The 15,116-nt window shown below is 44.1% G+C and overlaps 1 protein-coding gene across 3 annotated transcripts in view; it reads right to left on the minus strand.

Annotated features, from left to right (window-relative positions):
* MTX2 (metaxin 2) overlaps nt 1–15,116 on the minus strand; it is a 76,336-nt gene that overhangs the window by 29,950 nt on the left and 31,270 nt on the right. For 2 of the 3 annotated variants that reach the window (XM_056349007.1, XM_056349006.1), the window contains exon 2: nt 5,258–5,308. In XM_056349007.1, coding sequence (XP_056204982.1) covers nt 5,258–5,297 — 40 coding nt within the window. In that variant the 5' untranslated portion in view covers nt 5,298–5,308. Of the gene's footprint in view, nt 1–5,257; nt 5,407–15,116 lie in introns of those variants that run through there. The other variant, XM_056349005.1, reaches the window with a different exon arrangement.

Raw genomic sequence — 15,116 nt, forward strand, 5'->3', positions numbered from 1 at the left:
ATTGTAATTTTTTCCTTTGATGTTTCCAATCCTTCCTACGCATTTCATAGGTTTTACTACTACATGTAAATTCTTCCATTTTGTATTAAAAAATCCACATTTGTGTGCCATCTATGTCGCCTTCTCAATAACTAAAGAGCAGAATTTAAAAAGAAGAATAATAATAAAAATTTCAGAACCTGGTGCGGACTTTCTCCCTGTCCTCTCCATGACTTGCATGCATCTGCAGTTTCTCACTCACTTTCAAGAAAGAGCTGAAAATGCCCAGCAGCGTAGCAACATTGGACACCCGTTCACCTAGAGGAAAGGACAGCAACCAAGCTCTTTCACTCAATTCTTGTTTTGAAAAGGGAGTGGCTCATAGGGCACAAACCTACAGGAAGCGACCACGTTAGTGCCTGAGGACAGTCAGAGAATAGAACATTCAAGGACCAGAGAGAAAAAAGGAGTGAGAAAGACAAGAAACTGGTCTCTCTCCAAAGTCATTCTTCTATGACCTCTTGTGAGCTGAACAGTTAGGCTCCTAAGCAGCACTCATATTTGAAGCATTCTACAACGGATGAAAGCTCACTTGCAAATCAAACTGGACAATAGCAAAATAAGTGTTACTTTTCATTTACTAACTTTGTTACTGTTATTTCTAGAGCAATCTCATTTCTGGCATGAGAAAAGACAACAGTACTTTAGCAGAAAACATGTAACAATAAAATGCTGATTAGAGAAAGACTGCTTAGTTTTAATGGAGCCAGAAACAACTACAGAAGCATACTCTTACTATAAACTGCAATTGTATCGCTTCTTAAAAACAAAAAATAACAGTATCTCAAAATGAATTGTGTACTGTACTATAATAATTGTGAAAGTAACTTTTCCCCCAACCTAAAAAAAGACTAGATAGGCAACCCACTCAAAGGACTGGTTCAAATCAAGCCATAAAACGTACGTGTCTGAGCATAAATTGGCAAGAGCAGTGTAAGAGACTTCTTTATTGGAACTGAACAAGAGTTAAAGGGATTCCTTTTAGTTTCATTACCAAAAAAAAAAAAAGCACAGGTAAAAGAACACTGTAAGATAAAATCATACAGCCTGACAAATTTTGTATTTTCGAATCGCCTGGTTCTGACTACAAGCACCTCTGCAGAAGCCTTAAACAATCTGTGCTGCAGGCAACCTGTTATTAAGCAAGAATAACTATGTTTTTTCACCTTACACATGCAGGAAATGTTAACATTTACCTATGCACATTTTGATGCACAAAATGCATACTCCATTTAAATTTTATGTCTTTATGTGCAGGAACAATTCAGGTGGTCAGGTTTCATTCCCAATGTATTTGTTCTCAGCCAAACTGCAGCTTGTCTCAATACATTAAACATGCACATCGGAGATTTATTTGTGCTCTGGCATGTCACACTGGAGGTAGACTCACTAAGAATGTAAAATATCTAAAGGCAGAAGGGCATCTGTTTTTCAAACTGCATTCATTTCCCTTAGTATTAAAACTAGCCTAAGACCTTTGGACGTAACTCAACAGCAATAAACAGAAGTAATTTTCCAGAGATCAAAGGACAAACAAGGACATTATTTTCTCTCTTTTGATCACTGATCTAAAACTGGGGGGTGGGGCTGGGGTATGGATAAGCATATTGAGTAATTTAGTGATCAATTAAACATCTTTTCAACAATCTTTTACAGATTATTTGAGCAGTCAGCTTCTCAAAACTACTAGAGTTAGGAAGATTAATGTTCTGGACCACTTGAAAGCTGGCACTCTAATTCTTCTTACAGTATAAACACTCATTTCCTATCCCGTTAATACATGATTGATGCCGAGCTACTCTAAACAAATTCTCTACCATATTATCCAATTAATATTTTCTGCAGTTCAGAAACAGATGCTTTAAAATGTGACAACATCCTTGCAATTCATGAAGCTATGGAAATATTTGTTTATTATACCTTGAGACACAGCATCAACCTCTTTATATTTCTGAATAGGCAAAAGTTGAATGGCACTAAAGCAAGTGGTTTACTCTACAGATGTGATTTAGTCATCATTTTGTACTTAATCATTAATTCATTACAGCAGCAGGCTGTGCTCAGCATGTTCAGGTGAACGTGTGTTACACAGAGGGTGCAGAACTACTGCAGCAGTGCAAGCAGGCTGAGCAACTGGTGCTCCCACAGAACAGCTGAGGTTGGAAGGCACTTCTGGAGGTCCAGGGTCAGCTGCAGCAGGTTGCCCAGGCCCATCTCCAGTTTGGTACTGATCATCTCCAAGGAGGGAGACTCTACAATTGCTTTGAGCAACCTACTTCAGTATTAAAACATCCTCACAGTAAAAAAAATTTTCGTATGTTCAGATGGTATTTTCTGTGTTTCAGTTTGTGTCAAGACAAACCTTAGAATAGGGACATCAGAAGTGAATGCATAAGGTGCAGAAAAGAAGTTTTCTAACACATACACAAGCAAGTCAGTGTGTAGAAGAAAGTTATGATCCTCTTCTCTAGTAAAACCCTCCCTTAAGCTTTTAAAACATTTCTAGAAAACAACCTATGCTGGGATGATTGTCTTTAAACACTGGCATGCAAAGAGCCTTGCTTTATGGCTATGACATGTTGGAGCAGTGGTAATTCATTGCAACTGCCACGACAAAGCGACCATCCTCATGAACAGGATCCTTGATGGCAAGCCAGTCAAATTTTATTTTTATGGACACAGAAAAAATCCTCAATCATTCTTATCATTCTTACATTTCCATATCTACATAAAAGAAAGGCAGTATTCACAACCACAGATATGGGGACAAGACGCTATTAAAACAAGTGTCATTGTTAAGTGGTATTTTTTTCCTCACAGATACACCATTTGTCTTTCTCACAAATATTCTTACATTTGCAGGATATTTATATCTTCTTGGTACCAGAATAAGTGTTCTCTGTGTTTGTGCAATGTCTCAGGAAATCCAGAAGCGTGGTGGGTATTGGCCAAGATCCCAGATAAATTTTTTCTTTTTTCCACTAGAAAAAAACTTCCATATCCACAGAGTGAGTGATTCTGCAGTCATTTAGTTCCAGTCAGGGACTGGTACATAGTACAGACGAGCCAAGAAGGCCACAACTCACTGGCAAAGGTATTTTTTCTTTTCAAGGGAGATAACTGCTTTTGCCACTGATTCGCTTTTGCAAAGCAAAGGCAATATGTCATAATTTTGTTTTAAAGAACGATTCAGTGGACAGGTCTGCAACAAGGATTTGTACTGCACCTTGAGTTACAGTAAATAGCTGCATATCCAGCAGAAGTACAAGATTAATAAAATAAGGACCAAGCATTCCTGCTCTGCAAAAAATAAAGGAGTATTGACAGTATTTTTCTGTTAGATGCCTACATATTACTTTACCTATAGAAAGAAAATGAGCATCACTTAACCTGTGACTGACAGGTAAAAGATGCAGTGCTACTGTTTTAAGCTTATTAAATTGCAGAAGGATCCAGAAGTACTTGAGCAGCTCTGATGCCCCGAAAGCACCACCTTAATAGTACAATTTTTAGCACATTAGTCTGAGTATTATAAGCAGCATGCAACTACCCTGAAGGGGAGGCAAGAATCTCTCCAGGAACAGAGGAAGAATGCTTCAGCAAGGAGGGAAAGAGCCAGTTGTTGCAGAACTTTTTCTTCTTGTTTCCATTTTTTCAAATATGCCTTTTCCTTACACTATACTTAATTTGGATCTGACATTGCTGTATTCCACAACAATCTGCTCGTTTAGCAGGAAGTTGTTGCGGAAAAAACCAGCACTTTCAATAAGAAAACAATGAGATGCCTACATACAGTAGAGTTTTGAGTTTGTATTTGTAATTCCAGAAGAAAGTAAGTATCAGCAAGCTGTCACTCTAGAATATTCATAAAGGTCACAGAGCAGAGGAACACAGCAGAATCAACACCTACTCACATATGTCATTATCCTTGTGTTCCACCAAGTAAGTAAAATATACTAAAGGCTAGTAAATGGCACTAAAACAATGCTGATCATGACTGTATTCTCCACATCCTGAGGATCCAGGGCTCTGGCCCTCAGAATGTAAGCACCACTTGTGCTAACATCTATGAATTAATGAACGCCAACCCAAGAGCCCAGCACAACTTTCAAGCTTGACTATGGGTACCTCTACACACACAGATTCAAGATCCAACACCTTCAGTTAACCCACCAGGCAGGGGCAAGCCTATTCTGGAAACTGTACATTCACCATAGAGATTCCAACTCAGATTGTTATGCTGGGGCCTCTACCAAATGGCAGAAGGCCCAGCTTCTGAGACAAAACACCACCTTCCTCCTTAACAGTCAAGAATGCTATTTCCTTGCAGTATTTCTGGCTTGTGAGCTTGTGGAGCAGCAAGAAAACTGTAACAAAAAATAACAAGTAAGGGGAAACTGGGCAACACACTGATTTTCAGGGGGCAGAACACTAAATGTATTTTGAACTTCCTAGCAACGAATTACCTGAGGTGCAAGAGTTGGTTGGGGTTTTTTTGCTTCAGAGCAGATCAACGTAATTTTTTACTAAATAACTCCACTGTGACACACATTTCTCTTTTATGACAAGGCTCACGTGCAGTTTAAACGGCCCGGCTGCAGCAAACCACAAGAGCACTAACAAGTAGCGAAGGTGCCGTTACATTTCTGAGCCTCCCAAGAGCAACAGAGGAAACGCCACAGGCACCCGCGGGGAGCGGGAGAGGCCGGCACCCGCCGAGCGCTCCCACAGCGCGGGACTCGGCTCCAGCTGCTGAAGTTACAAATACGACGCAGTTTTTTGGACGACTGAGGAAAAGTTAATTGCTTTAAACACAGAAAAGTTATTAAATCAAAGTAAACAGGCGCTCTGGCCCAGCTAGGGGCTAGGGACCCCATAAAGGAGGGGGCCGGGTGAACCTGTGCTCCGCGGGGAGTCGCGCAGCGCGAACCGCCCTCGGGGCCCAGCGAGGGGACAGGCACCCGGCACCGAGCCTCGTACGGCACCCGGAGCCCCGGTCTGCCGCTGGCCCTACGCAGCCGCCCTCCCGGCACGAGTGGCCGGCTCGCTCCCACGGCGCCCCAGCCCCGTCCTGAGGGGTCACCCAGGGGACCCGGGCGGCTCCTGCCCCGCCGCCACCCTCAGACCGCCACCCGGAGCGCGGCGCCTGACGCGAAGCTGGGCCCGGCCGCCCGCGGCTCTCCGGGCCGCCGCCCGCCCGCCCGCCCCCGCCCCTCACCGGCCAGCTGAGTCACGAAGGCCTCCGCCACCAGCGACATGTCGCGCAGGGTGGGCGGCAGGCAGGCCGAGGGCACGCACAGGAACTGGGCGCCGCGCCGCCGGGGCAGCAACTGCATCCGGGGCCTGCCCCGCCCCCGCCGCCCGGGGCGGGGCCCCGCACGCGGCCCCCTCCGCCCGCCGGCGGCACGCGGGGCGGGGAGCGCGGCCCGGCGCTGGCACGCGCGCGGCGCGGGGCCCTGCTCGCTGGCGGCGCTCAGCGGGTCCGGGAGGGCGACCGAGCGGCGCCTGCGGATAACCGGGCGCTGGGGAGCTGCTGTCACCCGCCTCGGTCCGGTCTGAGGAGCCGTCCCTCTGGACTCGCGTCCCCTGGGAGCCCCAGCGGGGCGGAACCACGCGCTTCGCCACGGCGCAGCAACTCTCCGCACTGGGGAGTGCGCGGGCACCGAAAGCAGAACCGGGGGCTGCCAGTAGCGGGAAGAAGCCGGGGCTGATGCGCTGGCAGCGCAGGGCACGGCCGGCGGCCCGGGCACGGCCAGCCCTGGCGCTCGCCGCCGGAGCCTTCTGCCGTGCAGAGGCGGCTGGCCCCGAGGTGCCGCGGGCGCTTCAGCGTTACTCTGGTAGCAAAATGAAATGCGAGCGCGCGGAGGGAGCATTGCTGGCGTTTTGCAGCTCTTGCTTGCTGGTGGGTGAGGCGTGTGCAACCCGCGCGGTGGCCCCGCGGGGAGCACCCCGGGCAAGGCTGCGCTGGGCCGGCAGGGCAGCGTCGGGATGGAACATCGCGGCTGCTGCGGCTGAGTCCCCAGTCACAGGGAGGCTCTACTGGGATGGAAGGGCAGCTCAGCCTACCCCACGTGTCGTGGGGAGGCAGTATCTTAAGGAGCTGAAAGACACAAGTTAGACTATTTTACATTCCTTTCTTATGGAAGAGTCCCAACAGGGTTCTTCGTGGGTTGTTGAGGGGGTGTGTTTGGTTTTTTTAATTCAGTGTAGAAAGAGCGATTGGAATGCTGTCACCAGCTCTAGGGTCTCCCCAGCAAGGTGACTCAAGCCTTCATTCCCCTGCCGCTCATCTGTGCGGAGTTCTGACACACGCGTGGGTTTTATCTCATTAGTTCTCTGAAGCTAACACAAACGGCTAAATATGGTTTAGAGGCTGAAAGCAGAAAAAAGGCCAGCCTCTAAGCACCTGAAATTGCCACGCTGATGGTGAGCCAGAACTCTTCCCTGATACAAACATGAACGAAAGAGCTGCTTCTAGCTGCACAGCTTTGGAACACACCGCTCCCCTGGACAGGTCAGAACAGTGTACCCCTTGGGCCATTAATTGTTTGACCTTTAAAACACAAATCACAGAGGAAGGGAGACAAGGTGGGCATTAAATGATCTGAATCTGACACAAGGTTGTTCTGAGAAGCTTAGGTGCTTTCTTTACTGAGCATACTGGATATGTCCTTCTCCACGTCCTGGTACCAAAATGCTTCCTGAAGTGTCTTGGGGACAGTAAGTTATAACTAAAGGGACTCAGTAAAGGGTACAGCTGCCTTTTCTTCATCTCACATTAAGATTCCATAAGACAAACTCTGCATTTTGGGGTGTACACCTTGCCTTTAAACAAGCACTAATTTCTTAATCTTGATTCCATAATATTAAGACTATCTAAAGTTTGGGAAAAAGCCGTAAAATTAAGTTATACATCAAATATGTAGATTGCAGAGAGCATAGTGGATGTGGTCCATTATTCTGCGTGCCTCTTGGTCCTCATTTATCTAGCCACACTTTAGTGAGAATTAAGATTATCTCATTTTATCAAATAGACTTACTCTACTGTGAAGGACAGGCAACACAATGATATTTCAGTCTTCTAAGATCTTACAAGTACTAGAAGATATAGAACAAATACAGAAATGTATTAATGTTTGCGAAGTATGTGGAAGTCCTGGTGACGCTTACTATTGAATCACAAAGTGTCATTACTAAAAATATTCTTCACACGGTAGCAAAGCATGATATTAGGGCAAAAGCAGAAGAGCCAGTAAATACATTGGAACAATGGACCGAGGCCTGAAAACAGTAATGTGGAAGAGGACTGATTATTTTTAAATGCTGTTGAAAGCTGCATTTCTAGTTACAGTTATAAGTTGGATAGCACTGAATTATAGAAACTCCGAGCAGTCTTGAGTAGTTGTGTGGCTTTGTATTAGAAGATTATAACAGTCTAAATTAAGATGGTGTGTCCTATTTGAGTCCTTTCACCACCAACAGTATTTAGAAGGCTAAAACCACAAGACAGTGCAGAAGTTGCCCTGATAAGGCTGAGCTTGAACTAGGTGTGAGCTAGGCCAAATCCACAATATTAGCACCAATTAAAGAGGAAGGTTTCTCTGTAGAGCTCGGTTCAATACAAAGAGCTCATCTCCAGAAATGAAGGTGGATGATACAAACTAAGTCAGGGAACAGAAATCGGGAAATAATCCAGCAAGTATCAACAAACACACACCAGCAGAAATCTATGAAAATCCAAACAATTAGCCAAAACAGGATGAAAACTGAATGATGCTCAGCCCATGCCTCCAGTGTGTGGCAGGACACAGATGCTTAAGCTCCCTTCTCTGGGGCAGGTCAGAGCAGTGGTTTTTCTTTCTGCATTCCCAGTCCTCCTCCCTGCTCCCACTAAAATGACTGCTTTAGCAGAGTATCTTGTAGGAAATCCTCCAGGGAGACCTGCAGTGATGATAGATAGTAATAATGAAACCGACTCCATCACCACCTTTACCTTTATTTGATACTCCTCTTGCCTCCCCCGGCTTTTTGAAGAAAGTCATCGGTCTTGTGAGCCTGGCTTCCTGCAGGGCCTGCATGTGAATCATTTCTTCAGCTGGTCACACAATTAACAAACTTTCTGGTAATACTTACTCCATGCCATGGAAAGCTCCCCAGTTTTCACAGATTTTAAAAGCTTAACAGCAGATCCCAAGGTACTAGCGCCTGATTTCAGTGCTGAGGGAAGGATGCACTTTCAGATAGGATTTCAAGGGAAACCAAAAGGCAGAATTACAGAATCACACAGAATCAAAGAATGGTGAGGGTTGGAAGGGACCTCTGGAAAACTAGTTTGTCCCTTGGGCTTTGCATTTCAGAAAGTCAACCAGAGTGGATCTAGTAGAACCATTACCTGTTAATAAGAGTCTCACCTTACACAGGCATGCCCAAAAGATGGAGTAGTTTTCTCATAGCGCATCTCTCCACATGGACTGCCTTTACCAGGTAAGGTATTAATTGCTAGGGTTACACTGTCTGCTGGGGAAACAGGGCTAGGCCATACACACATACACTCCATTTAGAATAGAATTTGAATAGGATAAATCTTCTGCCTAGGAAAAAAAAAAGACTGTTCTTTTTAGTTCCCTTAATATTATTTAGACAGCTTTTAACATGTATGTTTAGCTTGTATTCTTTTGTTCCATGTTAATATTTAATAAAATGTGCATATTATACGTGTAGTATAAGTCCTTTGCAGATATAATTGTTAGGAATATTTTTACAAGAAGAATTGGAAGATGGCAATGAAAGGCTTTTGGTCTCCTGCATTTTTTTAAGCTGTTAGCTTTTTAACACATCCACTATTGCTGGCCATTCGAATTACAGTCTAGCTGGCCAAGTGTATGACAGGACATAAGATTAAACAAACCACCAGAAAGTGGAGACAGTTGAATGAGAGTCTCCAAATTTTGGTTCTGCTAGGTGTTGCTTGCAATTCTTAAGTTTGTGAAGGTGACAGAGGACACTGCAGAGTTGTTCTGTTTTGCGGTATGACCTTTCTTCATCCCAAGACAACTGGCTGGGCCCATACAGCAGAGCACCTTCTCAGCACATGACAGGGGACCTCTGCCCAAACCGCTGTTTTCCATTTCCATGGAGCAGGTCTCTAAGAAGCCAGGCCTTTTCAAGGCACAGGAGTGCTGCCAGTCATAGATTCAATTAGGAATGGTTCTCTCTGAAAGAAAACTGTGTGGAAATTTCACTGATGAGTGAAACCTCTGAAGACTGCTTGTGTGGTATGGCTGGTGTTTGAGAATAGGCCAAGCAGTAGCAAGAGACAGCAAACAAACCAGCCCTGAATCACCTTCTCCTCACCTGGCCTGTGGCCAGGCGGCCCCTCTGGTGTAACTTAGGGCATCCTGGGGGCTGCTTTGCACTATGCTGCCTGTCAGTGTCTTTAAAAAGCTATTATGGCTGCTGGGAATCTCTGCAATGAAGGAAGACTTGAGTAAATCCTTCCCTGCCAACACATCCAGTGCCAGGCAGCAGCAGGAGGGTGTTTTTAGCATGACTTCATGCCAGAGGTTCTCTGTACACTAAACAGTCTGGCAAAGCACACAGAGCAACAGAAACAGATGGATCTGGACTAGCATGATCAAATGGATCTCACAGGGCATTCAGTATATCTTTAATGCAAGTGTTTTCCTATCAGCTATTTCATGCAATCCACTGTTCTTCAGTGTGAGGAGTGGTGCCAAAATTGCCCAAGTATGGGCCAAGCTGCATGTTTTTCAGTTACACACACAATCCTGTGAGTTTACTAAGGAGGTACCATTTTATATGAGAACCTGAAATCAAACCTGAAGCCAGACTTTCACCTCTGCAGCTCCTGTGCACTTCCTTGGGAAGCTGGCATGTATGTCCTGTGGTAGCATCCATGACAGAGAAAGTAATGAAGATTTTTTTTTGGCAGTTCATGCATATCTTATAATGATAAAATTAAGAGAACACTATCAGCAACATGCAATTATTTGCATACTCCGGCAGGTACAAATTTTGATCTAATAGTTGTGTAAACATGATAAGGTATGATTTCTAGGAACATGCTTCTGAAAAAATGCAGTAGTCAGAGTATTAACACTAACCACTTTGCACTTATGGAAGATACTGCATAGGTAACTGATGAATCAATTAATGCTGATGCATTTCCAACAACTCACATGAGGATAGAAAGAGTTTTCGTAGAGTTTTAAGAGGCACAAGAATAGCATTTCTGAAAGCAAACAGGGTATCTCAAGCTGTGAATGAAAGCCATTAGATGAATCATTTTCTCCTCCCTTTCTCACCTCCTTTCCTGCCTTCTTTTATTCAGCAGGGTCAGATTTTCAGAGGTGCCAAGTCTGTTTTAGCACATCTGTTGTCCTTGCAGCTGCCCTGAGCAGGCATCAAAGTAGTTGTGCAGAAATCCCAACTGCACTGTTTTACTCACTGGAGGCATTGCCAGCCCCCAGGCTCTTGCATATCTCTGTTACTCACAGCAGCTGCTGAGGAAGCTTTCCCCATGCTCTGAAATAGCTAAGATATTGAAGTCAGACCTTGTTCTTCCCCGCTTTAACTTAATTTTCATTGGGGAAGCTCAGCAGGCTGGCAGGGCTTCTACAGCCACAGCCCATCCTACTGCTCTCAGCCCAAGGCATCACACACCTCCATGAGGTCAGGGACATCAACTCATGAGTGAGGGTCCAGCTAAGCAAGAACCATGGTTAGGCGAACAGGGCAATTGCTCTGGGCTGAGCTTTAAATAGATCCCCTGGGCTGATGGGCAGGGTGTGAGGGGGGGTCCCAGGTGAGGCTGGTCAGGCCATCAATGCCCCAAGGACCCTGGCAGTGTCTCAGCTGCATGTGGAGCATGTTTCTCTCAAGTGGTGGATTTAGAGCAACAGAGCTCACATAGCTTATGCTATATAGGACCAGATTTGGCTTTTAAGCAAAATCTCAGATCAGAGGGGCTTGCAAGGGGGAGCTCCCAGAAGAGAACTAATGGCTTCAATGGGACTTTGCCCTGGTTGCCCTGCTCATGCTACCGCACTGGTCTGCGCTGTCTTCCTCTTCCCCTCCCTGCCAAACTGACTCTACTTTTGGCTCCCTTGGATCCAAGCTGTGTTAACAGACTGCTTCCACTCTTGTCTATCTTTTTATAATCCCTAATTGACCAGACACCAGCAAATAATTTTTTTAAAGCATGGATCAGGGCTGCATTGTCAAAATGGCACAAATGTCAAAGCAGCAATCATGACTCCAACTTGCAGTAGCAATGGCTGTAAAGGTTCATCCTGATATTTGTATAGCTCATACTGCAGCAAAATCCTGACCCATCTTGTTAATGAAAGTAAGAATAATTGTTCACAGTTTGACTGTAGGCACTGGTTAGGCAAGTCTTCTCAAATTCTAAAGATGTTATCTGGAAAATTAAGGAGCTGCGATTGAACTCGGTTTCTGGACAAGTGTGGTAAATACTGAGGAGGTTTATTAATTCATCAAAGCTCCTTGTGAGAGGATCTAAATCCTTCTCTGGAGGCCGGCATAGAAAGAATTAACTTTCTCCTTCTTCCTGTAGAAATGATCACAACTGCCTGCGTGGAGGGAAGAGGCAGCTGTAATGAATTATTTATCTGTAGCACACTGTAAGAGGGATGTGCTGTGATTAATTGTAGAGCTGGGCAGGAAATGGTTTCTTTGTCCCAAAAGATTTTTGAGATTAAAAATGTGTTGCTATTCCACACTGGGATAAAACCAAAACCCCTTTAAAAGATCTCAGAAGGAGAGAAAGAGCAAGACCCACCTACAAAAGACCCTCATCAGTTGTATGTATAGGACTCTTTTGCAACATGAAAGCCCAACAGAAAATTCTAACATCTAAGAAGAAAGTGGTAGAGAATTCACGGAATCCATATCCTTGGGCAGTGCTCTAGGGAGGAGACCAACAAGCTGGAGCAGGGACATGAACTTTGTTGATCTCTCATGAGTGCTGTCTCTTCTGAGCTGGGATGGGGCTTAGCTCTTGGCTTTTCACGATGTCCATCTCACTTCAGCAGAAGAGCCATTGACTTGTTCTGCTTGATTACTTAGTCCTCAGAGAAGCAATGCGTTGTTTATACTGACTTTTCTGTTTTTACAGCTAAACACTGGAGAGCTGAATGACCTTTTATAAACTTTCTGCCTCCAAATGGGAAACCTTTTTTGAAAAGCTTACATAGAAGTAACTTTCTGTTTTCTGAATCATTTCCCCCACGTCTCATAAATAAGAAGCTTTTCTCTAGGTTTTTTTGTCAACACTTCCAGGTTAAACATATAGCCTGACCGTACAAGAGCGCCCTGCTATATTTTTAAGGGAGACTGAGAACTGATTCACTAGATACAACATAGCAGAAACTTCAGAATTTGAATCTACTCCATCTAAAATCATTGCCTTGTTCCATAAAAGGAACAAGAGGAGTTTTGCCATTATCTTCATTACAGCTGTAGAAGTTCATACTTGACATAGTTTCTCCCCAGGGTACAACTGTGGTAAGGAGAAAAATTATGCTAACTGAAATAACTTGAACGTATATAGATTAAAAACATACTGTCTTTTTAGTAGTGGGTATGAGTTGGTGAGGCTGGGTACCTCCTGAGATTTGTAAGGAGATGTGGCAGATCTGATTGATCCTTTTACTGGCACCAGTAGAAGGATGTGAGAAAAGCACCAGGTGTCTCCTTTGGTCTTGTTTGGGACCAAGCAGCCAGAAATAAAAAATAGTGCAGCAATGATTTCAGGACATTTTGCAAAGAATATGCACTTTGAAGCCTTTTGAACACTGAGACATGGAATAGGAATGCCTGATTGAGAAATATTTTGAGCCACATCAGCCAGATTCAGTTACCATGAGTGTACAGAGAGCACAGGCTAGCTAAATTCCAACCTAGTCCAGCTAGCAGCCATGTGTAAGCATGACATCCCCAATCCATTACCTCCTCTCAGTTCCCTGAAGGCTGGAAAAAGTTACAAGAGTAATGTTGTTAGGATCTGAAGCCTTCTTAGTCAGATGTTCAGAATTAAATGTGTTTAGTAAAATGAATGCCTGGGCTTGCCAATGTATCTCAACTCTGGTACAGAACACTTACACTGATGGGTCAGATGGCCAGTCAGTCTCAACTATCAGCATCATCAAATGCAGGCAGGACCAATGCAGAACAAGCCCTAAGACTGACAAACCCAGCACATGTGAGCAGTTGGTGGCACTGCTTGTACGTCATACAGCCACCAGTGAGGCTTAGGCTAGCCTGCAGCTGATGAAGGCTTTAGGAAACAAATTGCAGGCTGGCAGTGACAGCAGATCCGGTTGTCCCTCTCTAGATGTGACCACTGCCAACAACATCCAGACATGCCATCAGCTTTTTATTAAATACAATGGATTTTAAACATAGGAAAAAAATCTTCAGAAGAACAAGCCAGAGCCATGTTCTTCCAGTTCTTGAAAGTATGGCCATCTGCCTCTGGGGTGAGTGAGCTCTGTTGCAGGCCTTAGATCACAGGTGACAGACAAAACAAGCATCATAGATGACACTGACAACATGCAGACAGGTTGTAATGCTTTTTTCTTTTTTTTGTTTCCACACACTCTCCTACCCCCTGCCCCCCCCTCCCTTTATTATTAGCCCCAGAGTTTTGATAGTCCTTTTCTCCTGTGATTCTTGCTGCAACAATTCACACCTGTGAAGTCCCAAATCAGATTACCAAATCTATTTGATTTGGTACCACCTTGAAAATCAACCAGAAGCACCAGGTGATCCATTTCTTAAGTGAGACCTGACATTAAGGGTGTTCAACAGTCCTGTCCCATTTTTTTGTCTGCCTGGTCACATTAGAATGAAAGTCACAGTGCTGGTTATAATTACAAAATTTTAGAAAATCTTGGACCTATTGTAAGACATCATCCTATTGCATGCACTGTGTTTTGGGGTCTAGTCTCTCCAGCATGAGAAGATGGGGTTTATAATCCATTGGTGTCACGTACCTACCACGCTTTCACTCAGCTAAATTTCTAAAGGGAAGGATAGAAGGTTTTGTTGATAGGCTTTTAACAGTGTTTGATAATTATAATTGCATTTCATACACTGGGATGTTGAAGAAAATGTCACTCCACATAAATGGTATAATTTATAAATCCATATATGTGTGAGGTTTACAAATAATTATTCCAATAGCTATGCTTAGCATAGGGATCTGATAGTAGAGATTGCCAGGATTAGAAACTGTTTCCATTATCTGAACAGTAACTGGGCAAAATCTGATCTGAGTAGTCATTAAAAAATTTAGTGAGATTTTTATCTATTTTCAAATACCACTCTAAACTTTATTGTGTCTAATCTAGCTTACTTGTTAAAGGAACATAAAAAGGGGCATTAGGAATGTAGATTTAGTGTAGCACAACCGTTAAGATGAAGAGTAATGGCTGAGAAGCCTTAGCTCTCAGATTCTTCTGGTATACTAATATAACCAAAATCATATTACAGGGGTGTGGGTGTTTTTCATAGGCTGTATGGGCAGAAGGAATGGTTTCTTTTGCCCAGCAGAAGCAGCTCTCCTGATCCACTAAATTCACACACTGAACACACATGGGTGTAATTTTATGCAGACCCACAGCAGCATGGATTGATGCATTGCAAAGGTCATTGTTCTCTGTGTAAGGGCACAAGCACGCAGGTTAGGTATGTCCCCCATGCTGGTGGATGTAGGGGTCTCACTCCAGGGCCAGGGCCATGGGCCAGACTGCTTGAGTTAGACCTGTTAAACATTTTCATAAGGCGTGATGCACCATCCTGGTTAAAAAATGCCTCGGTTTTCAGAATAAACTGAAAATTCTTGTGGTTTATTATTTGTAACACTATGCTTTCTGATGAAGTGTAGTAAAAAAATCTATTTTCCAGGTGGTGGGAAGTCTGATAGGCTGGTAGAGAAGGAACTGACTGTATTTGTTCATGTATTTGTTTGTTTACTTAAACTGCTGGTTTTCAATCTGCTAATCACCAGGGGCTGTTGCCTTTAGGGGAAACAA

This window comes from Falco biarmicus, chromosome 8 (assembly GCF_023638135.1).
Source record: "Falco biarmicus isolate bFalBia1 chromosome 8, bFalBia1.pri, whole genome shotgun sequence".
NCBI lineage: Eukaryota > Metazoa > Chordata > Aves > Falconiformes > Falconidae > Falco > Falco biarmicus.